Source organism: Capricornis sumatraensis, chromosome 1 (genome assembly GCF_032405125.1).
Source record: "Capricornis sumatraensis isolate serow.1 chromosome 1, serow.2, whole genome shotgun sequence".
In the NCBI taxonomy this organism is placed as follows: Eukaryota; Metazoa; Chordata; class Mammalia; order Artiodactyla; family Bovidae; genus Capricornis; species Capricornis sumatraensis.
This window is the reverse complement of record NC_091069.1, coordinates 144,045,537-144,068,838: the sequence shown is the minus strand read 5'-3', so window position 1 is coordinate 144,068,838 and position 23,302 is coordinate 144,045,537. Positions and strand designations below refer to the sequence as shown.

General features: G+C 38.2%; 1 protein-coding gene across 1 annotated transcript in view; it reads right to left on the bottom strand.

Moving 5' to 3' along the window:
* EPHA3 (EPH receptor A3) overlaps positions 1 to 23,302 on the bottom strand; it is a 404,569-nt gene that overhangs the window by 125,053 nt on the left and 256,214 nt on the right. Inside the window, exons 4-5 of the mRNA XM_068987994.1 lie at positions 12,134 to 12,289; positions 11,114 to 11,449 (exon numbers count right to left, since the gene is read on the bottom strand). Of these exons, the coding sequence (XP_068844095.1) occupies positions 11,114 to 11,449; positions 12,134 to 12,289 (492 nt within the window). The remainder of the gene's footprint in view (positions 1 to 11,113; positions 11,450 to 12,133; positions 12,290 to 23,302) is intronic.

The window sequence follows — 23,302 nt, the reverse complement described above, 5'->3', positions numbered from 1 at the left end:
ATATCCATAACCTCAGATATGCAGATGACACCACCCTTATGGCAGAAAGTGAAGAGGAACTAAAGAACCTCTTGATGAAAATGGAAGAGGAGAGTGAAAAAGCTGGCTTAAAACTCAACATTCAGAAAACTAAGATCATGGCATTTGTTCCCATCACTTCATGGCAAATAGATGGGGAAACAGTGGAAATAGTGGCAGACTTTATTTTGGGGGTTCCAAAATCACTGCAGATGGTGACTGAAGCAATGAAATTAAAAGATGCTTGCTCCTTGGAAGAAAAGCTATGACCAACCTCGACAGCATACTAAAAAGCAGAGATGTTATTTTTCCAACAAAATCCGTCCAGTCAAACTATGGTTTTTCCAGTAGTCATGTATGGGTATGAGAGTTGAACTATAAAGAAAGCTGAGAGCCGAAGAATTGATGCTTTTAAACCGTGATGTTGGAGAAGACTCTTGAGAGTCCTTTGGACTGCAAGGAGATCCAACCAGTCCATTCTAAAGAAGATCAGCCCTGGGTGTTCTTTGGAAGGACTGATGCTAAAGCTGAAACTCCAGGACTTTGGCCACCTCATGCGAAGAGTTGACTCATTGGAAAAGACTCTGATGCTGGGAGGGATTGGGGGCAGGAGGAGAAGGGGACGACAGAGGATGAGATGGCTGGATGGCATCACTGACTCAAAGGACATGAATTTGAGCAAACTCTGGGAGTAGGTGACGAACAGGGAGGTATACACACATATATATATGTCTCTGTGTGTATATGGATTCTTTTTCACATTCCTTTTCTATTATAGGTTATTTCAAGATATTGTGTATAGTTCTCGTACCATACTTTGTTAACGCTAAGAACTTTAGATAATACCATGTTTTCTTCTCTGGCTGGTTGTTATTTCTGTTCTTATGAGGACTTTTTAGAAGTCAGCAGGAAAAGAGTAACCATAATTCTCTAGACACAAGTCTGCTTCATTCACTGTAATTGTATTAAAGAACAGAAATGAAAATGGGATGAGATTTCAATATAGATCCTGGAAGCCCCCAAACTGTCTCCATTTGCTCACTTTCCCTATAGTTGTGACTTTAAGCTCACATAAAGGTTCTGAATAACTGTCAGGACAATATATGGCTGTGCTTTTGTTCAGCTTATTGTTCATGCTGCAGATACGTAATATGCCTCCATACCAGGGTGTGATGGCTGAAAGGCATCATTAATGTGTTAAATGATGTGGAAGGCTTCAGGCACACTAGGACACATCATGGCAGAATGATATTCCCAGATGCACAGGTCTCTGCCTTGATTTCAAATCAGAAAGAGAAGCTAAGTTACCACACAAGCAAAATGCACAATGGAAATTACAATGCATATATTCACTTGTTATCTCTGGGCTCGATTCAGACCTCACTTGTTTGTTGTGAGAAATAAAAGGTAAGGCTTCAATTCTTAGGGTTTATTAATCACACACATGAAACAGCAAGAGGAGGATTCATCAGAGTTTATTACTGGAATCTTATTTCCTCTACTTAGTAGCTGATTTTCAGTATATTTTGGCTTTCTAATTTGCTATACTGATGCTATATAACACCTTCCTTCATGCTCAGACAGAAGGCATGTAGATGGTCTGATATCTCCTTCCAGGGTATATAACTGCATGGCCAAATACGTTTCTATAGAGGCTATATTGATATATGTCCATACTTTAATAGCAGATCCAAGCTGTAAGCTTTTTCCACTTTTATTTTGAAATGTTTGCTCCTTCAGCACTTCTAAAGCCTGCTTGGCTGTCTTTGACACCAGATATTCCTCTGTCATATCTATAAATGCTTCTTCTAAATCCCAATAGAACAACAACGTGGACAGTGGAAGTAAACTCCAGAATAAAGAAGATTTTAAAATATCTGCTTTATCAACAAATAAAAATGTGACTAGCTTCTAAATGTAGCCAAACTGCTCATTTCTGAAATGTGCATTATTTATTCAAGATATATTAAACTATTTATCTTATTCATAGGTGCTGTTACCTTGTTCTGTGAAATAGCAGGTAACAAACATATAAGCTAGTAAGCTTTAAAGACCTTTAAAGGAAGTAAGCTGATATGTGTGCTTAAAGGTCAAAAAATGTATTGGCTGATTTAAATTGTACCAGTAACAAAGTTCTAAACGATAGTCCTAGAATCAGAAAAAGTAAATAAAACAGAAAATTTAGAGTGGATTTCCAGCTCAATCCCTTTATATGATGGATAGTAATTTTTAACTGGAAAAAAAAAAAAGACATTTGCCTTTGATCATTAAATTAAGTGGGCTTCCCTGGTGGCTCAGATAGTAAAGAATCTGCCTGCAATGCAGGAGACCTAGGTTTGATCCCTAGTTTGGCAAGATCCCCTGGAGAAGGAAATGGAATTCTACTCTAGTATTCTTGTCTGGAAAATCCCCATGGACAAAGGAGTCTGACAAGCTACAGGCCCTGGCATCACAAAGAGTTGGACCTGACAGAGTGACCTCAGATATGCAGATGACACCACCCTTATGGCAGAAAGCAAAGAAGAACTAAAGAGCCTTTTGATGAAAGTAAAAGAGGAGAGTGAAAAAGTTGGCTTAAAACTCAACCTTCAGAAAACGAAGATCATGGCATCTGGTCCCATCACTTCATGGCAAATAGATGGGGAAACAGTGGAAACAGTGACAGGCTTTATATTTTGGGGCTCCAAAATCACTGCAGATGGTGACTGCAGCCATGAAATTAAAAAATACTTGCTCTTGGAAGAAAAGTTATGACCAACCTAGACAGCATATTAAAAAGCAGAGACATTATTTTGCCAGCAAATATCCATCCAGTCAAAGCTACAGTTTTTCTAGTAGTCATATATGGATGTGAGAGTTTGGACTATAAAGAAAGCTGAGCTCCAAAGAATTAATGCTTTTGAAGTGTGGTATTGAAGACTCTTGAGAGTCCCTTTGACTGCAAGATCAAACCAATCCATTCCAAAGGCAATCAACCCTGAATGCTCATTGGAAGGACTGATGTTGAAGCTTGAAACTCCAATACTTTGGCCACCTGATGTGAAGAACTGACCCACTGGAAAAGACCCTGATTCTGGGAACGATTGAAGGCAGGAGGTGAAGCGGATGACAGAGGATAAGATAGTTGGATGGCATCACCGACTTGATGGACATGAGTTTGAGTAAGCTCCAGGAGTTGGTGATGTTCAGGAAGGCCTGGGGTGCTGCAGTCCATGGGGTTGCAAAGATTTAGACATGACTGAGTGACTGAACTGAACTGAGCAACTAAGCACATTAAGTGGATGATAGAGGCTATTCTGTTTTGAGCCAAGGCTAAGAATGTTTTCCTTATATCAGGAAGTTTCTTAGATGCTACCCTTCTTTACATAAAGTAATGGTCCTTCAACAGGAAATTTAAATAAAATTAAGTCAACCCTTCTGTTTTTTAATAATATTGTTTACCAGTCAATTTTCACTGGGGTGGCAACAATGAAACTCCTAGAGAGACATCAAGCACCTGAAAAAGTCCTACCCATAAGTATTGATTCCTTTTCCCATCTTATTTTTTGTATCTGGCTTAATTTACAGAAAATGGCTAATTTATTCATTACTGTAGATAAGAACGATGTTATAGATAGAAACTGAAGGTAAACAAAACATCAGTTTATTTTTGCCAAAGCGACATCATGGAAGAACTGACAAAAATTGATTAATATCTGCAGATAAGATCATGATATGGATGGATATGAATGTTCTGATTTTTGACAAATTTATTGAGGTTATTACTCTAGGAAGTTCACAGTGAAGTATTTAGGAGTAAAGGGGCATGATATCTGCAATCTACCCTCAAGTGGATTAGAAATAAGTATCTATTTACACAGAAGGTGATGGGGGGAGAGTATGATAGAGCAAATGTAGTAAAATATTAATTTTCAGGAAATCTGGCTTAAGGTACCGATTCCCAACCTTTTTGGCACCAGAGACCAGTTTCGTGGAAGACAATTTTTCCCTGTTCTTTTTAAAATTAAGCTTCTTAAAACAGATTGAATGAGGTTACTCTTCACTCATAATGTGTTTCCATTCACTATCTCACTACCTACATACCAGTTGCTGGGCCTTCATTGCATATTCAACCTGATATCCTTTTATCCTTTAACAAGATCCATCTCCTCGTCTCAGTCTAGACTTCCTACTACCCAGGAAACTCAATTCCAATATATATATGCCGCTATGTCGTTTTAGTCGTGTCCAACTCTGTGCGACCCCATAGACGGCAGCCCACCAGGCTCTGCCGTCCCTGGGATTCTCCAGGCAAGAACACTGGAGTAGGTTGCCATTTCCTTCTCCAATGCATGAAAGTGAAAAGTGAAAGTGAAGTCGCTCAGTTGTGTTGACTCTTAGCGACCCCATGGACGGCAGTCTTCCAGGCTCCTCCATCCATGGGATTTTCCAGGCAGGAGTACTGGAGTGAGGTGCCATTGCCTTCTCCGCCAATATATATATATATACATGTCCTTTATTTGATTTACTTCTATTTTTCAAAGTATATCTAAATTGTTTTCTCCAAAATTTTCCTAAAATCCTTTAATCACCACTTGTTAACTCATTTCATTATATAGTATCTTCTGCATTGAAATATACTTGTTGATCCATTAACCCTTTTTATAAATTGCTCAGTGGAGAGAGTTTGCTGAGCAACACGATATTCTGATTTTAATTAACACAGTTAAGTCAAATTCCCTTTTATTTTGGAATCTCAAAATAATTAAAGGAGGACTATTATATTTCATGGTTTTGTTTATTTATAAACATTATGACAAAGAACCTTAAAATCTTACAGTAAGTGTGGAGAAAAGTATGAATATCCAAAACAATTCAAAGGAAAAATCAGTAGCATGTGAGTGCTTCTTAAATGTCAAATGTAGAAGATGAACCAAAGATGACACTTGAAAAAGTGTTAGAAACTGGTAAACTGAGGAAAATGGCAGTCCCATTAACAGAGCAAAAAAAAATTAAGGCGAGAGAGTGGTTTGAGAATCAATGTTTTCATTGTTGGATGGTGGACATTTCCAGTAATCAATCACTCATTCATCAATAAACATTTGAGTGAACACAAGGTGATAAAAGGCCCTGTGTGAAGTCTGAGAATCACAAATGTGAGTATGAGGCAAGGTCCAAGGCCTGTGCGCTCAGTCGTGTCCAACACTTTGCGACCACATGGACCGTAGCCAGCCAGGCTCCTCTGTTCATGGAATTTCCCAGGCAAGAATACTGGAGTGGGTTCCCATTTCCTTCTCCAGGGAATCTTCCTGACCCAGGGATTGAACTCACGTCTTTTGCGTATCCTGCACTGGCAAGCACATTCTTTACCAGCTGAGCCACCAGGAAATCCCAAGACAAAGTCCAGGCCTTTATGAAATCCATACTTTTCTTAACAATTGCATTCACTTTAACAGAAAGATGTAAATAGGAAATTATAACTGATTCTCAGGAAGCCACTTTTGTAGAGTGAGGACAGAAACCAGACTGGACTCTGAATGAGAGACCAAGACAGAAGGAAATATCTAAACTTAGTTTGAAAAATAGGAGAAAATAGGATAAAATCACGAAGAGTGAAACAATTTGGAATGCGCACCTGTGTGTGTAGGTGTGTGTTTGAGTGTGTGTTTATTGTTGTTGCAGATGCTTATGGAATTATTGGTATCTTCCTCTAAGATGAAAAAGACTTGTGCAACATAAAAGGCAAAGACAAAGAGCCAGAGGAATGTTTGTCTAAGATGTTAGCAGGGGAAGTGATTTGCTTGAGAGGATACTCTTTAGAATCAGGAGTCAATGGGAGTTAGTGTGTAGCAACAGGAGGGATAAGATTTAGAAAAGCCAGTAAGATAGCATTTTCTTTTCCCTCTTAAACTTTATGGTCTTAGTAAGTTAGGCAGTGTAAGGTGAAAAACACACTCCTGTGTGTCTCTTGCACACAATACTTCACTTGTGGCTACTGAATGTGTGGGGATTTTCTCCACACCAAGCAATCTTGCAACATCAGTTGGGTGTCCTACGATTTAATTCAATTCTGACACTAAATACCTGGAGTTTGCATCAAATCTCACAGGTTAAGGGCTCTAGTTCCTCAAGACCTCCCCAAACCCCCTTTCAGATACTAATCTCAAGTCTAGGTTTTATTGTGCTTTTAGCCCACCAGGTATAAATCAGAGGTTTCTGCAACCTGCTATTAATGTTCAATTAATTTGCTAGAGCAGCTCACAGAAATTAGGAAAACATTTTACCTACTAGTTTATACTTTATTATATAAAAGAATAACTTGGGAAACACCAGATGAAGAGATGAACAGGGCAAGGTACTGGGCAGAGAATTTCAAAATTTTATCCAGACACATTACCTAATAACACATCTACCCAGAAACTCTCTGGATCATGTCCTTTGAGTTTTTAAGAAGGCTTCATTACATAGGCATGATTGATTACCTCATTGACCAGTGATGACTAAACTGTATTTCTGGCCCTCCCTTGGACTGCAACAGAGATAAAACCAGTCAATCCTAAAGGAAATCAACACTGAGTATTCATTGGAAGGACTGATGCTGAAGCTGAAGCTCCAATACTTTGGCCACCTGATGCGAAGAGCCAACTTATTGGAAAAGATCTCACTCCTGGGAAAGATTGAAGGCAAAAGGAGAAGAGGGAGGCAGAGGATGAGATGGTCAGGCAGCACCACTGACTCAATGGATATGAATTTGAACAAACTCTAGGAGATGGTGGAGGAGAGAGGAGCCCGGCATGTTACAGTTCATGGGGTGTGACAGTCCAAAGAGTTGGACATGACCTGGCAACTGAACAACAACAACAAGACTCTCCCCCCTCCTCGGAGGCAAAGTTGAGGAGTGGAGTGGCTAAAAGTTCCAACTCTCTAATCACATGATCAGTTCCCCTGGCAAATAGCCACCATCCTTAGGGGCTTTCCAAAGTGAACTTCCAAATTTCACCTTATTAAGGTAAACTCAACTATGACTGAAAGGGGTTTTTAATGTATAACAAAATACCGTTTATTGCTCTTATCACTTAGGAAATTCCCTGAGTTTTAGGAGTTCTGTGCCATAAATTGGGACCACGAACAAATATATATTTCTTGCTATAAATCACAATGTCTCAGAGGGAAAATCATCTGTGTAGAATGAGGGAATAAGGGATAAGGTTAAATTTGGGGAAGAGTGGAGATGATAAAGAAGATCTGTTGCAGAATAACCCTAAGAAACTCTGTGATAAGTGACTGAGAAGCAAAGACTAAGTTTATTGTAGGTGGCATAGGTCATGGCAGATTTTCCTAGGAAAGTCCCCCTCTATCTCAGACAGCATTCCTTTTTGTAGCTATATGGCATGAATTATAGAATGACAGAAAGAACATGAGAATGGAGTTGAAACTGGAGTTGGATTTGGGAGCCTTAAGTAGAAGTTTGATAATTTGATTAAAAAATTGAAAAAGCTTCTTGGATCTCAGTTTTTAAAAAAAGGGTAAAACTTGAAAGCCAGTATATTCTCTTTAGTGTCCCCTCTTCTTGTCTGAGATTGTTATGTGCTATAGGATAGTGGGGAAAGGGCAGATTCTATGATGCAAGTTGAGAATAAACAGACAAATATTCCACTAGTGGAATGACTTTTCCAGAACTGAAAGGTAAATATACTCATTCAAAGAAATAAACAAGAAGTAGCAATTTACCCCAAGGTATAACTTTACAGGTTTTCGTTCTGAATCTGCAGTTCTTTCTGTACATGTTTGAGTGATGGATTCATGGATATAATCTTTATGTAGAGACCGTGCTTTTTATCTCACTGACATACTTTGTGAAAGTATTAAGAGCTGGGAACTAACACTCGAATTTACAACATAATCCTCTACAATTTAGAAGGTGCCTTATCGTGTGGTCATCACACGGCATTTACAATGTAATCAAGAGAAAAATCAACCAATTCAATCTCACAAACTAAATTAAAAAGGACACATTCATGTTTCCCCTTTATAGCCATGTCAGAGATAGAGAGGATAGGAGGAATTTAAACACCAGGCATCATAGCTGTCATAGCCATATCTTTCTAGAGTTAGGGAGCTCATTTCTCAAGGCTACAAGTCCATTAACCTTCACAAGAGCAAAAATAAAGCAAAACAATGAAACACTCTGGAGAACTGGCATTGCTTCTAATCTTGCTTATATATCTCACCGTAGGGATTTAAAGATGGAACAAAGACCTCTTCTTCCCCAGGCACAAAAGTGACACAGACTCCCTGAAATAAATGTATAAAATGCCTTATGGTACACGTTGTAGACATATTTGTGATTTTTCTGAAAAATGAGAGTGGGGTTAGGAAAAGTAACCGATATCATTCCTGTTGAATCTTTGTCTTACCCAGTGATTTGCAACTGGGAGGGCCAAAGTATCAACCCCATTTATTTTTTAAAGTCTTGGTCTTCTTTTGGTTGCCACTTTACCTAGATTCATTCACTGTATATATCTGGAACTATTAGTTTCCTGATAAATGCATTGTCAGAAAGGCAGAGGTCAATGATAAGATAGGAAGCAAGGAGAGCTTGCTTGTTTTTATACATTTCTGTTTGACTTGGGAGATAATTATAATGCAGATTGATGCTCCTATTTTAAACAAGGTAGTAAATCAGAGTAAAATATGAGATTCAGGAAAGCCATTTGCCACATAATTATAATTTCTTAAAATTCCTGCATTCAATGAATATGAGAAGCTGTAATCATGTGATACATAGCAACAACATTACTCATCTTTTTTTTTTTTTCTTTCATGGAAGACAGTTAAATAAACCTAAGTTACAAGTCTTTAAATATTATTAGTTACAAAGCTTAAATATCATTAACTGAAGCAAAACAAAAGCATATGTTGCTTGATCTGAGATCTACCTTCTAGTGGGAGAGATTACAGATTCAGTAAGGAAGATTAAATAATGATTAATTGTACTTCATTAAAGAGTCATGTCTTTTCCACAGATAAACTTTATTTATCACCATGAGACAAGTAGTATTATAAGAATTTCATCAATATAGGAGACTAGAAAAAATGTGGGCACAAAAGAGGGGTTTAGAATCAGAAAGAGACACATTTAAGCATGGACTCTGCCAGGGGTTATATTCAAAACACATATCAACTGGCATGGCAGGGACATGGAGCCTTCAAGTTGGAAGAGTTCCAGCACAGGGATCTAGAGACCCCTCTGATTTATCATTTTGGTTGCTGGATTAAGGGAGAGGAAGAAGGGGGACCTGAGGTACTGATATAGAAATGCCTCTAATGCCAAGATTTATCCCTTGATTGCTAGACTATGGGAGAAGAAAATGGGGGACCTGATATAGTGGGTTTAGGGGCCCTCTCAGGGTACTTGAGGAATTATCAAGTACAGTACATTTCTATGCTCACTTGCAGAAGTAACTGTACTTGCTTTTAACCAGTGTGGAAATAAGTACACAATTTCACCAACCAGAAAAGTCATACTCATGCATACTTGCTGGATATTAATCGTGATGATATACTACTTTTGTACTTTGGTAGTTTAACTCAATTCCCTGAGTCAGACAAGTGAAAGAAAGTGATGAGTTCCCTGGCTAGTTATTTGGCTGCTCTAAGACTTCTTCTAGCTGATAAAATGCAGTCATCTTTCTTTTCTCTTTCCTTCTGACATTCAGTATTCATATCTTCAAAGCAGAGAACAAATTTTGCTTGAGAGCTGGGGGACTTCCATAATTTAAACCAAATGCAGAAAAGAAGCTGAGTTTACTCTCAATCCTAGCTTCCAGCTCGGGGAGCATGCCCCTGGGAGCAGACATGAGGGTCTGTAGTTCCGGTTGAAGCATCCTCAGAGTGCCACCCTTTTCTTCCTTTTCTCCCTTTTTGGCTCCAATGTTTCTTTGCTTGCATAAAAATTATACAATAACATCTCTGAATTGAATTGCTTGAAATGTATCTCTAATTATGCTATCTTATAGGAATAGTTATGCACAATAAATATCTATCAGCTTAATTTTGCATGAGCTTTGTTGATTTCATTTTATTCATTCATCCTAGTTATCACCTTTGAAAAATGATTGCCTTATTTTAAAGGGATATCACTGGTAAGTCTCTGTATACTCTACAAAGTGCAACTCTTTGATATGTTTTAGAGAATCGCAACTAAAACCCCATCAACAGTTCTGGACACCAAACTGTTAAAAAAAACGTAATAAATAAATCACAAAAAGAAGATTTAAAGAGTGATCAAAGGTTTAAAGAGTAAATTTACAGGATTTACTAACTGTAAAGAAAAGAGAAATGTTGTGAATGTAAGGAAAAAGTGAGACATTTGTGTGCTTAATTTTTCCATTCTACATTAAAGGTTTTTGCTTATGATAGGGCAGTGTAGCTTTTCTTTTTGATTAGGAAAAGATTGTCAGAGGAAAATATAGTTGGTGAAGTCACCAAAAAAATGTATACCTGGAAATTTTTTATATCAATAATTAAAACTGTTTTCCAGCAAGATCTCTTTTTACAAGTTTCTCCTCAAATTCTGTATTTTTAATTTTAGGATACAAATTGTGCCTATTAAATAAAATGGATTTATTTTCTTCTTTTTAATTAATCAGAGAGTTTTAACTGTCTGAGCTATACTACTCAGAGCTTCTGGGGAGCATAAAATAACTGATCAACTATACACAGATAAAATTATAACTAAGGTAAAGATATTTATAGCTTTAAATATCCTGTACATGCTTTTCCAAGCTTGAGCCAATGTTCTATGTAATTCTTGAAAATATGGAAATGTTGCAAGGAGCCCCACAAGAACTATCTCCAGAGCCCCAAATATTTAAAAAGCTTTCAAATTGTTAAGCAATGGATTAAACTAGTTTAAAATCATCTAACAAATATGATTTATTTTCACTCTAAAGAATGAAATGGAGCTAGTTAATGTACCTTAACTGTCCAAAAGTGATAGAAGAAAATATCCTTTTCACATCTTTTTTCACCTGCCCTTTCTTCCACTCTTTCCTGTTGAAGCTGTTACTTGGCTCTGAGATGGCAAAAGAGGAAGCACCCAGCATGTACTCACCAGCCTGGTTAGTTGTGATGCTGACTGCAGCAAACTGTCTTGGTGGTGAGCTCAGCTCTGACACCCCGTTAATGGCATCGATCTCAAAGGTGTAGTTAGTGTGTGCCAGGAGGTCTGTCACTGTCACCGTGGTGTTGGTGAGTCCAAACTGTCGAGGGAGGAAGCGGACATTTGGACTGCACGGCTCACACTGTTTTACATTCCACCCACATTTTTTACATATGATGTTGAAGGTAACATCCTTCCGGCCTCCTGTGTCCAGGGGCCAACTCCAGTCCAGGATAACCGAGGTCTCGTTTATATTAGATATCACATTTCTCGGTGCAGACGGAGGTCCTGCAAAGTAGTTCAACAAAGATTAATGAGCCTCACGTTGGTTTTCTACTACAAGGGAAATAGATAATTTACAATGGAACTGAAACAGGTAAATAACCTTCTTGTCTTTTATTTTATACTTTTAATTCGTCCTTAGAGGATCCAGGAGATTATAGACACATGGATTCCAGAGGACTGTCCTCCCCAGTCTATGAATGGGGGAGTTTGGACTCCAGGTTGAAGATGCATTCACAAAGTCCAAGGAAGGAATCTACCACTAAATTCAATGCCCTTGTGAATAGTTATGAAAACCTTAGTATTAGTTTTATAAATCTTGGTTCATTTTCCCTGTGACCTATGACCAACACATAACAAGAGGGAATAGAAGTAAAAACACAAATCCCATGCCTATAACCTCCCCTACCCTGTCAAAATAATGCAAGATCTAAAGCAAGATATAGAATTTTTTTTTTCTTTATAGGGGTCCTGTTGTAGGAAGTGATTTAAAAACTAATTCATTCTGTATGATAAATGTTGCATTTGTGGTGAGCCAAGCATGGAGAGTGAAGCAGAGAAAGCTTTTAATTTGCACATGGATAACAGAAGGAAATGGGCCAAATGCTAAAAACAAAAAAAACACAATAACAAGAAGAAAAAAGTAAATAAAGCAAACATGGAGGCATGGGCTGCAGCAAAACTACTCACGGGTACAAGCCATGGATGGAGGGTCTTTGTCTGCTCGGAAGTAATTATTTTCACACCTGCAGTTCACTGAACCATCTTCTTGAGTAGAACTGTGAGGTGGACACTTAGCACACTTCATATTACCATCTGAAGCCTTGTAGAAACCCGGTCGACAAGCTACAAACAAAATGACTCTTTTAAAATTCTGTGAAAAATTTGAGAGTGCATCCTTGAAAATACATCAAACAGATTTCAGGAGGCTAGGGCATGCATTTATCATGAATAAAATCCTTTTTTTTTTCCTCCCAGAAATCACAGAAGCAAATAATGTGGCCCAATATAGTTTCTCCATGTATATGTTTGTATTTGCACCAAATGTTAAAAGTGTCGGGGGGGGGGGGGACCCACAAGAGTTAGATTATTTTGGCACTAGAGTGTGATGAAATTTCCAGTTCATGTTTTCACAGCTTTACTTGGCATTGGACCATTTGTGGAGAAAATAAAGCAAAGCCATGTCATCATGCAGCCATTTCCTTTTTAAACATGATGCAATGTGCACAGTCTCTCCTCTGCAGTTAGCACTGTATTACATACCCACTTGTTTTCCTATCAGTTTATATGTAAACAATTTTATTCTCACGAATTATAAACTGAAGGAAGAAATCATGGCTTTGTCTATATTTTAAGGTTCTTTATATACGGATCTCCTGAGCGATGACATTTTTGGTCTCTCTTGACAGTGTCATTCCTTAACCTCTCAGGTAATGGCCGAAGATAAAGATTTTAATATATTTCCTTATTTGTATCTCAAATACATAGGGAGGTATAATTTATATTTAGACTAATGTACATGTGAATATTTACTAGATTAAAGCTTTTTAAAATAATCATGTTATCTTTCTTCCTGGTAGTATCTCTGAATGATGTGTGTTTCTTTCTTTTCTTTTTTTAGCTCAATGAATTGGTTACCAGATATTGATTTCAGCTGTCCATTTAGAATTCACCGTTTATTTACAACTTTTGCAGAAATGTCTCCATTATAGTCTTTTCATTTAATCTGATATAAAACTTAAAATGTACTGTTTCATTTGGTCCATTTTCATAATTATAGTGAGAACTGAAATCATAGTGAAAATCCTAACAAAAATCCCTTGACATTCCTCTGAAGAAGAAATTCAGGATCTTTAGTTTTAATTTCTTCTAGATTATCTTTGGAAGCCAGTATATTCTTAAGTCTCTAAAACTCAGTTTCAAAGCTACACTGAGATTTGATGGCTTAAAGCACTTAGATAATAGACCCTATCGACTATCTTTATGATTGAATTCCAAATTGTTAATATCAACTTCATATTGTGAATAAGAGGTTATTCACATTTAAATAAAACCTGTATGAATAAATCTTAGCTTTTGTAATCACTAAATGCATATTGAAAGATAACACACCGTATAATAGTGTATCTTCCTATTGAACACTTCTTGGGAGATAGCACTGCTGAGGAAAATACATTGACAAGGCAAAAAATTAGATTAACTTAAAATAATAGTCCTTGGGTAGAGAAGATCCCCTGGAGAGGAAATGGCAACCTACTCCAGTATTCTTGCTTGGAGAGTCCCATGGACAGAGGAGCCTGGCGGGCTACAGTCCATGAGGTCAGACATGACTTAGCAATTAAACAACAAACAACAAAATGACCGTAATCATTAATCGAGTCTTACTGTTTTCAAATTCCTACTAAGAATGGCTGCTCTAGGATCATATTACATTAAATTGAGTAACTTTTGGTTCTATATTGAGAGCCACTCAATTTCCATTGCCTTAACCAAACTTGAGTGCGTGAAGTGAAAGTTGCTCAGTTGTGTCCAACCCTTTGTGATCCCATGGACTATACAGTCCATGGAATTCTCCATGCCAGAACCCTGGAGTGGGTAGCCGTTCCCTTCTCCAGGGGATCTTCCCAACCCAGGATCAAACCCAGGTCTCCCACATTGCAGGCGGATTCTTTACCAGCTGAGCCACAGAAGAAGCCTTAACCAAACTTAGATTAGGATTATAAACTTTGAACATTGTCCTTAGACACTGATTAGGAGGGTCCCCTCATATCTTGTGTCATATTGCCTCAGAGGGAAATGATATAAAGTCTAAACAAATTATGCATTTGACTTCTGGTTTCAATTTAGCTCATCACTGAAGTGCATTTGAATTTGCAAGAGGACATTGCTGAGTCTCTAAAAGATTAAGTTGCAGTGTTCCAAGTACTTTGTTATTTTGTTTGCTTGTAAATTTATCTCTTTGTTTTTGTTTGAGTCTTTTATGGTTTTACAACATTTAGCATAAAGGTATTCACTAAACACTCAATCATTTTTTGTTAATATTATAAATGGCTATGTATATGATACTTAAAGAAAAGACAAGACAGTCATCTAATCACTTCTTAGCTACAGCACCACAACACAGAATTTCTGGTAGTATTGAAAGTAAGTAAGTAAGTGTAGTCGCTCAGTCATGTCTAACTCTTTGCGACCCCATGGACTGTAGCCCACCAGGCTCCTCTGTCCATGGGATTCTCCAGGCAAGAATACTGGAGTGGGTTGCCATTTCCTTCTCCAGGGCATCTTCCCGACCCAGGTATCGAACCTGGGTCTTCCACATCACAGGCAGATGCTTTACCCTCTGAGCCACCAGAGAAGCCCAGGTTCCTCTGTCCATGAAATTGTCCAGGCAAGAATACTGGACCAGGGTGCCATTCCTTTCTCCAGGGGATATTCCCACCCCAGGGATGAAACCCAGGACTCCTGCATTGCAGGTAGATGCTTTACCATCTGAGCCAGTGCAGTTTAATATATATCTGTCAGTCATCAACTTTTGTCCAGGCTCCTTCTTAGTCTTGAAGATACTAATGTCCCTAATTTTGTCCATCCCCAAAATGCTTTTGCTATGTGAAAGCAGGTAACAGAAATTTACAGAACGCAGGTAACCTGGAGCAAATATTTCATTCTGATTGAACTGTTGGAAGAAATACACAGAAGAAATACTATTTGAGAAAGATGATGAAAAGACAGTAGGAGTTGGTCTATACATAGCATGATTTAATACACAAATGGATCAACATGAAAAGATAAACTCTTAAGTAGAGGAACTTGGTGGGTGCCATTGGTTAGGTACTTAGTATCCCAGTCCTGTTTCTCCTTGTTAATAGAATCCTGATTTTGTTCAGAACTGCATTCTGCCAAGTACTACTCCCTAACTCAGATTTCATTGCAAATTGGGGTGGATGGCCAAAGTTATGGCCAAAGAGATACAAACAGAACTCGGATGAAAGTTTTCAGTTTCTTTTCTAGCAAGATGATTCAGATGCACTGAAACCACCTAATCTACCTTATTCTAATTTTAGTTATGGCATAATGGTTACAGGAGACACTAAGTTATAGGCCAAGAAACTTAGAGAGATGTATACACTGCTTTTGCTGACCAAGCAAGCACCAATCTCAAAATGTCTTATAAAGTCTGAAAAGTAACACCCTGTTTGTTGTCATTGTGGTCAAGTTCTCTTTTTCTTGCAGCAGAAAGCATGTGTAAATGATAAAAAAGACAAAGAGAATTCAGTTGAGATGTATTAATTACACAGAATCATAGCTTGCTGCTACTGCTGCTAAGTCGCTTCAGTCATGTCCGACTCTATGGGGTCATGCGACCCCATGGATGGCAGCCCACCAGGCTCCCCCGTCCCTGGAATTCTCCAGGCAAGAACACTGGAGTGGGTTGCCATTTCCTTCTCCAATGCATGAAAGTGAAAAGTGAAAGGGAAGTCACTCAGTCGTGTCCGACTCTTAGAGACCCCATGGACTGCAGCCTATGAGGCTCCTCCATCCATGGATTTTTCCAGGCAAGAGTACTGGAGTGGGGTGCCATTGCCTTCTCTGGAACCATAGCTTAATGGAACTAAAAAGATCCTAAGAAAGTACAGTGGTCAGTCTCTGTGTTTTACATCTGAAAATCCAGGATGTTTGGTGAGATAGACTCTACTCTGCATCTTCTGGAACTTGGTAGCTACCTGGATTTAATAGGTGATAGGATTTAATCATCTATTTATGGATATTCATTGAATGATCACTCTATCCTCAGCACAAAGATAGGTTCTACAGTAATAACCTAAACGTAGATACTTTTTCTCTTTATGAAGAACTTTCAAATGCACCATCTCAACTGAATCACACAACAGTTCTATTGAAATAATCAAAGTAGATATTAATCTTATTTTACAGAATAAACAAATGAAGGGCAAACAGAAATAATAGCATGCCCAAGATATAAAAGAAATTCAATGATAATCTGAACAAGCAAGAGAAATCTGCTTTTAATTTTATGTAAATCACTCATTAAAGCAAATTATTTTCTGATCAATTTAGGCTGGTGGTATGACATTGAACAGTCATCTAAAAAGTTTAATGCAAAATATTTAGTTAAACAAATGCAGGTCTTTTGTCATATATTGTTAGTAAGACCTCATTTCAGAAAGGCTGATGTTCTCTTGTTCTCCAGGATTTTCTATCTAATTGAAGTGTAACATTACTATGGGCAGATGAGCAATTGTGCTTTTGATGAAAGGGCAGATGTTGACTGCCAACTTTAAGAACATGGTGATCCACAATATATGGGAGGCATACAATTAAATTTTCCTTTTATTGGTACAAAAAGAATCTCTAAATCCTTCACTCAGGTTGTTCAGCAAATTTGAGAGTATGATTGAAAAGTTTATATTCACTAATAAAATTATTATGCTCGTAAGAACCATTATTTTTAAATATATAAGGGGAAATTCTTCATAAAATATACTTACTTCAAACTTTCTCCCTCCCTTGTAATAAATCAACTTGTGCTTGAATACCAATGTTTCTAATGAACCTTCTTCATTCTTAAGTCCTCATGGAAAAATTTGAAATTACCTCTAAAGGGGATGAATACTTATGTTCTATTATCTTTGCTTATGGTAGGGAAAACAATGATTGTAATTTAAAAGTATCTCCTTGTGTTCCTTGAATGTAAAATCGCTAATGCAACGATGTGCACATTTCTCCCATTACGTATTACTTTAGAAACTGAGAAGGTTCGGTATTCAAACAAATAAAACCCAGGTAAGAAGTGATGGGGATAGCTGTGGTTTAGTCACTAAGTTTTGTCTGATTCTTTGCAACCCCGCAGACTGCAGCTCGCTAGGCTCCTCTGTCCATGGCATTTCCGAGGCAAGAATACAGGAGTGGGTTGCCATTTCCTTCTCCAGGGGATCTTCCTAATCCAGGAAAGAACCTGCGTTTCTTGCATCGCAGGCGGATTCTTTACCACTGAGCCACCACATAGAAATAAGAAGTGGAAAGAATAAAGTAGATATGTTAATGTGTTTTATTTACCTTTCTTATTCAAAGGACATCTTGGTCAACTTATTACATAATATCGAAGAACAGAGTACACACACTAATGGTAAATTAATGGTAAAAAATTAATATGAATTCAGATTTATCCAATTTTAAGCTTTAAATTAAAAACAATAAAAAAATAAAAACTTCCGTGGTACACTTAAGGCCTTCCCTGTGTTGGCCAGCTACTAAAGTGACACTTAACTGAAGTGGAAATACACATATTCAAAGCCTGCTGCCAAAATGACAGAAACCTGATTTACATTTTTCCTCAGATAACCCAGTAGTACATGTTCTTGTTAGGCAAACATGGGTAAAATTATTCATAGAATTCTGCCTCAGGGGGGTAAAAACCAGAGTGATTAAACAGCGTAAAATCTTTTAAGCCGAGGCAAACTGCTGACCTTTTTTTTTTCGTCCCAAAGATGTTTGATCTCCTTGTAATGGAAATTTTTGAACTAGGTAATTGTGGGCAGGAACCCTTGGCTTTGATGAAGCAAAGTAGGATGATCCATGAAGCTAACTTAGTCATTAAAAATGGGATGCAGCACCTCCTCCAACCCTACTGAATATCATGATGGATTTACCAGGAATCAGACTTGTTCACATAATGTTTGGGTTTCATTTATTCACTTTCTAAAAACAAACATGTATTGATCTCCTAAGATGACCTAGATACTCTGTTGTGTCCAGCCACAGTGACAAAATTCACAATCCTAGCTTTAAAGAGGAGACCTATCAATTCCACGCAGCACTATTGTTTTAGAAATGAGTCTTCTCAGTTGAGAATTAAAGACTGTAAGTGCTAAAACACTTTGCAACACAGCATTTTTAAGTTATTTTCACCAAGAAACTCCCTGATTTTATGCTTTTATATCCCAACACTTCAAGGTCTTTTCAGCAGTCTTTCAGTAAGACCACTAGACTGGGAAAGAGGAAATGTAGGTTTTAATCTCGTCTTTTCTTCTCAATAGGTATTAGCTCAAAGTTATTGACCAGGCATCTCCAAGATTGATGAGGTAGTTGGGATGGTCACTTCCTCTTCTAAAATAAGTTGGAAATGCCATCTTTAGTAATTTATTGTCTGTTCCCAGTTAGACCCTGAGCAATATGTAGACAAGAGCGATTTCCTACTCATTTTACATGCCCAGTGTCTAGTGTATTACCTCTCAGCTAGCTGTTGGTGAAATACATTATTAAGTAAATAATTAACTTGTAAACAGTTGTCCTCTCTGGACTTCAATTTCTTTAATTATCAAATGATGGGTATTAACTATCTTCTAAAAACTCTTCGGGCTTCCCTGGTGGCTCAGACAGTAAAGCGTCTGCCTACAATGCGGGAGACCTGGGTTAGATGCCTGGGTCAGGAAGATCCCCTGGAGAAGGAAATGGCAATCTACTCCCACACTCTTGCCTGGAAAATCCCATGGATGGAGGAACCTGATAGGCTACAGTCCATGGGGTTGCAAAGAGTCGGACATGACTGAGCGACTTCACTTCACTAAAAACTCTTCAGGTGAGACACTTTAAAAAGTTAATACTTCACATACCAAACTTTGTAGGATTCCTAGAACTTCCCAGGTAGAAAAAAAGAAAAATAGAATAAAGTGAAAGAGTTAATTCTTAGGTAGGTTAATAAGGATTCTGGGGCCCTCAAGGAGGGCCTGGAATGGGTCCAGGGCCATCAAGGAGGAGAAAGGGGTCTAAGGCTCTCTAGGAGGAGAAAAGGACAGACATTTTTTCTACATTGCTTTGTCTTCGTCACATAAGATTTTCTTAAACTCTGAGTTGTTATAACAGTCTTTAACTTTCTTTAAGCCCAGAGCTAATGATTAGGCAACAAAACTAACCAACTTGCTCAAGGATACATTTTTCTTTAAGCTTTCTTCAGTTCAGTTGCTCAGTTGTGTCAAACTCTGTGCGACCCCTTAGACTGCAGCACGCCAGGCTTCCCTGTCCATCATCAACTCACAGAGCTTACTAAAACTCATGTCCATTGAATTGGAGATGCCATCCAACCATCTCATCCTGTCATCCCCTTCTGCTGCTTTCAATCTTTCCCAGCATCAGAGTCTTTACCAATGAGTAACTTCTTCGCATAAGATGGCCAAAGTATTGGAGTTTCAGCTTCAGCAACAGTCCTTCCAGTGAATATTCAGGACTGATTTCCTTTAGGATTGACTGGTTGGATTTTGTTGCAGTCCAAGAGACTCTCAAGAGTCTTCTCCAACACCATAGTTCAAAAGCATCAATTCTTTCGGGCTCTGCTTTCTTTATAGTCTAACTCTCATATCCATATACAACTAGTGGAAAAACTAGCTTTGACTAGATGGACCTTTGTTGGCAAAGTAATGTTACTGCTTTATAATATGCTGTCTAGGTTGGCCATAGCTTTTCTTCCAAGGAAAAGAGCAAGCGTCTTTTAATTTCATGGCTGCAGTCACCATCTGCAGTGATTTGGGAACCCCCCAAAATAAACTTTGTCACTGTTTCCATTGTTTCCCAATCTATTTGTCATGAAGTGATGGGATCAGATACCATGATCTTAGTTCTCTTTTCAAATCCTGTGGCCACCGCTGACTTTTCCAAATTTGCTGGCATATTGAGTGCAGCACGTTCACAGCATTATCTTGTAGGCTTTGAAATAGGTCAACTGGAATTCCATCACCTCCACTAGTTTTGTTCATAGTGATGCTTCCTAAGACCCATTTGACTTCAGACTGCAGGATGTCTGGCTCTAGGTGAGTGATCACACCATTGTGATTTTATGGATCATTAAGATCTTTTTTGTACAGTTCTTCTGTGTATTCTTGCCACCTCTTAATATCTTCTGCTTCTTTCAGGTCTGTACTGTTTCTATTCTTTATCGTGCTCATCTTTGCATGAAAATTTCCCTTGGTATCTCTGATTTTCTTGAAGAGATCTCTAGTCTTTCCCATTCTACTATTTTCCTCTATTTCTTTGCATTGTACACCGAGGAAGGCTTTCTTATCTCTCCTTGCTTTTCTTCGGTTGCATTCAAATAGATACATCTTTCCTTTTCTCCTTTGCCTATCGCTCCTTTTCTTTTCTCAGCTGTTTGTTAGGCCTCCTCAGACAACCATTTTGTCTTTTGCATTTCTTTTTCTTGAGTATGGTCTTTATCACTGCTTCTTGTACAATGTCATGAATCTCCATCCATGGTTCTTCAGGCACTCTATCAGACCTAATCCCTTGATTCTATCTGTTACTTCCACTGTATAAATATAAGGGATTTGATTTAGGTCATACCTGAATGGTCTAGTGGTTTTCCCTACTTTCTTCAATTTGAGTCCGAATTTGGCAATAAGGAGTTCATGATCTGAGCCTCAGTCAGCTTCCAGTCTTGTTTTTACTGACTCTATAGAGCTTCTCCATCTTCGGCTACAAAGAATATAATTAATCTGATTTCGGTGTTGACCATCTGGTGATGTCCATGTGTAGAGTCTTCTCTTGTGTTGTTAGAAAAGGGTGTTTGCTATGACCAGTGTGTTCCTTGGCAAAACTCTACTAGCCTTTGCCTTGCTTCATTTTGTAGTCCAAGGCCAAATTTGCCTGTTACTCCAGGTTTTTCTTGACTTCCTACTTTTGCATTCCAGTCCCCTATGATGAAAAGGACATCTTTTAGGGTGTTAGTTCTAGAAGATCTTGTAGGTCTTCATAGAACCGTTCAACTTCAGCTTCTTCAGCATTACTGGTTAGGGCATAGACTTGCATTATTGTGATATTGAATGGTTTGCCTTGGAAACGAACAAAGATCATTCTGTTGTTTTTGAGATTGCATCCAAGTACTGCATTGTGGACTCTTGTTTAAGCTCTGTACTAATGATTATATAATAACAATGCATCTTGCTACAGGACAGGTTTCTCCTTCTTAACAAGAACCTTCTGGCTAGTCTCACTCATCTCGCATGCTAGTAAAGTAATGCTCAAAATTCTCGAAGCCAGGCTTCAACAGTATATGAACTGTGAACTTCCAGATGTTCAAGCTTGTTTTAGAAAAGGCAGAGGAACCAGAGATCAAATTGCCAACATCTGCTGGATCATGGAAAAAGCAAGAGAGTTCCAGAAAAACATCTATTTCTGCTTTATTGACTATACCAAAGCCTTTGACTGTGTGGATCACCACAAACTGGAAAATTCTGAAAGAGATGGGAATATCACAACACCTGACCTGTCTCCTGAGAAATCTGTATGCAGGTCAGGAAGCAACAGTTAGAACTGGACATGGAACAATAGACTGGTTCCATATAGGGAAAGGAGTACCTCAAGGCTGTATATTGTCACCCTGCCTATTTAACTTATATGCAGAGTACATCATGAGAAATGCTGGACTGGAAGAAGCACAAGCTGGAATCAAGATTGTCAGGAGAAATATAAATAACTTCAGATATGCAGATGATACCACCCTTATGGCAGAAAGCAAAGAACGAAAGAGTCTCTTGATAAAAGTGAAAGAGGAGAGTGAAAAAGTTGGCTTAAAGCTCAACATTCTGAAAACTAAGATCATGGCATCTGTTTCCATGACTTCATAGCAAATAGATGGGGAAACAGTGACAGACTTTATTTTTTGGGGCTCCAAAATCACTGCAGATGGTCACTGTAGCCCTGAAATTAAAAGCCGCTTACTCCTTGGAAGAAAAATTATGACCAACCTAGACAGGATATTAAAAAGCAGAGACATTACTTTGAAAACAAGTGTCCATCTAGTCAAGGCTATGATTTTTCCCATAATTATGTGTGGACGTGAGAGTTAGACCATAAAGAAAGTTGAGTGCCAAAGAATTGATGCTTTTGAACTGTGGTGTTGAAGAAGGCTCTTGAGAGTCCCTTGGGCTACAAGGAGATCTAACCAGTCCATCCTAAAGAAGATCAGTCCTGAATATTCACTGGAAGGACTGATGCTGAAGCTAAAGCTCCACTCCTTTGGCCACCTGAGGCAAAGGAGTGACTCATTTGAAAAGACCCTGATGCTGGCAAAGATTGAAGGCGGAAGGAGAGGGGATGACAGAGGGTGAGATGGTTGGATGGCATTACCGACTCAGTGGACATGAGTCTGAGTAAACTCCAGGAGTTGGTGATGTGTGACAGGAAGGCCTGGCGTGCTGCAGTTCATGGGGTTGCAAAGAGTGGGACACAACTGAGTGATTGAAATGAACTGAACTGATTAATCTTATCTTGAAACATATGTTGTGGGAATGGGTCTGGTAAGACCTTTCTATTGTTCTAATCTTGTTAATTTAAGATGTATATTGTGAGTGGGTCAGGTAAAATTATATAAGTTCTTGATTAGACTAGCCAGTGGGGCACTCTCCATCCCCCTTCTGATATCTATGTCAGAAGCTCTCTCTGGTCCTTTTCCACTGTAATAAAACTTCTATCACACAAAAGCTCTGGGTGATTAAGCTTAGTCCCTGATCCCAAAGCTAAATCTTCTTCTTCAGTCACTGTAAGCTTTCAAAAAGTATCTTCACTTTCAATTCCTGCTTTAAATATTAAAATCAGCTATTGAAATGACAAAAATCACATAGGGCAACAGGATATAAAAGATAGAGGTTCTTTTCTGGTTTAAAAGAAATAATTTTGAATCAAGAAATGACAGGTTTTTGCCCTGAAAGTGTTTTACCTGTATCAGAGTATTATGTATTCAAAGAGCATGTGGATTTCATGATTAGATAGATTGAAAGATAAATTCACTGCCAAGTAAATAATTCCCTGTTATTATATTTTAATCTTACTCAATAGCATAATAAAACTACA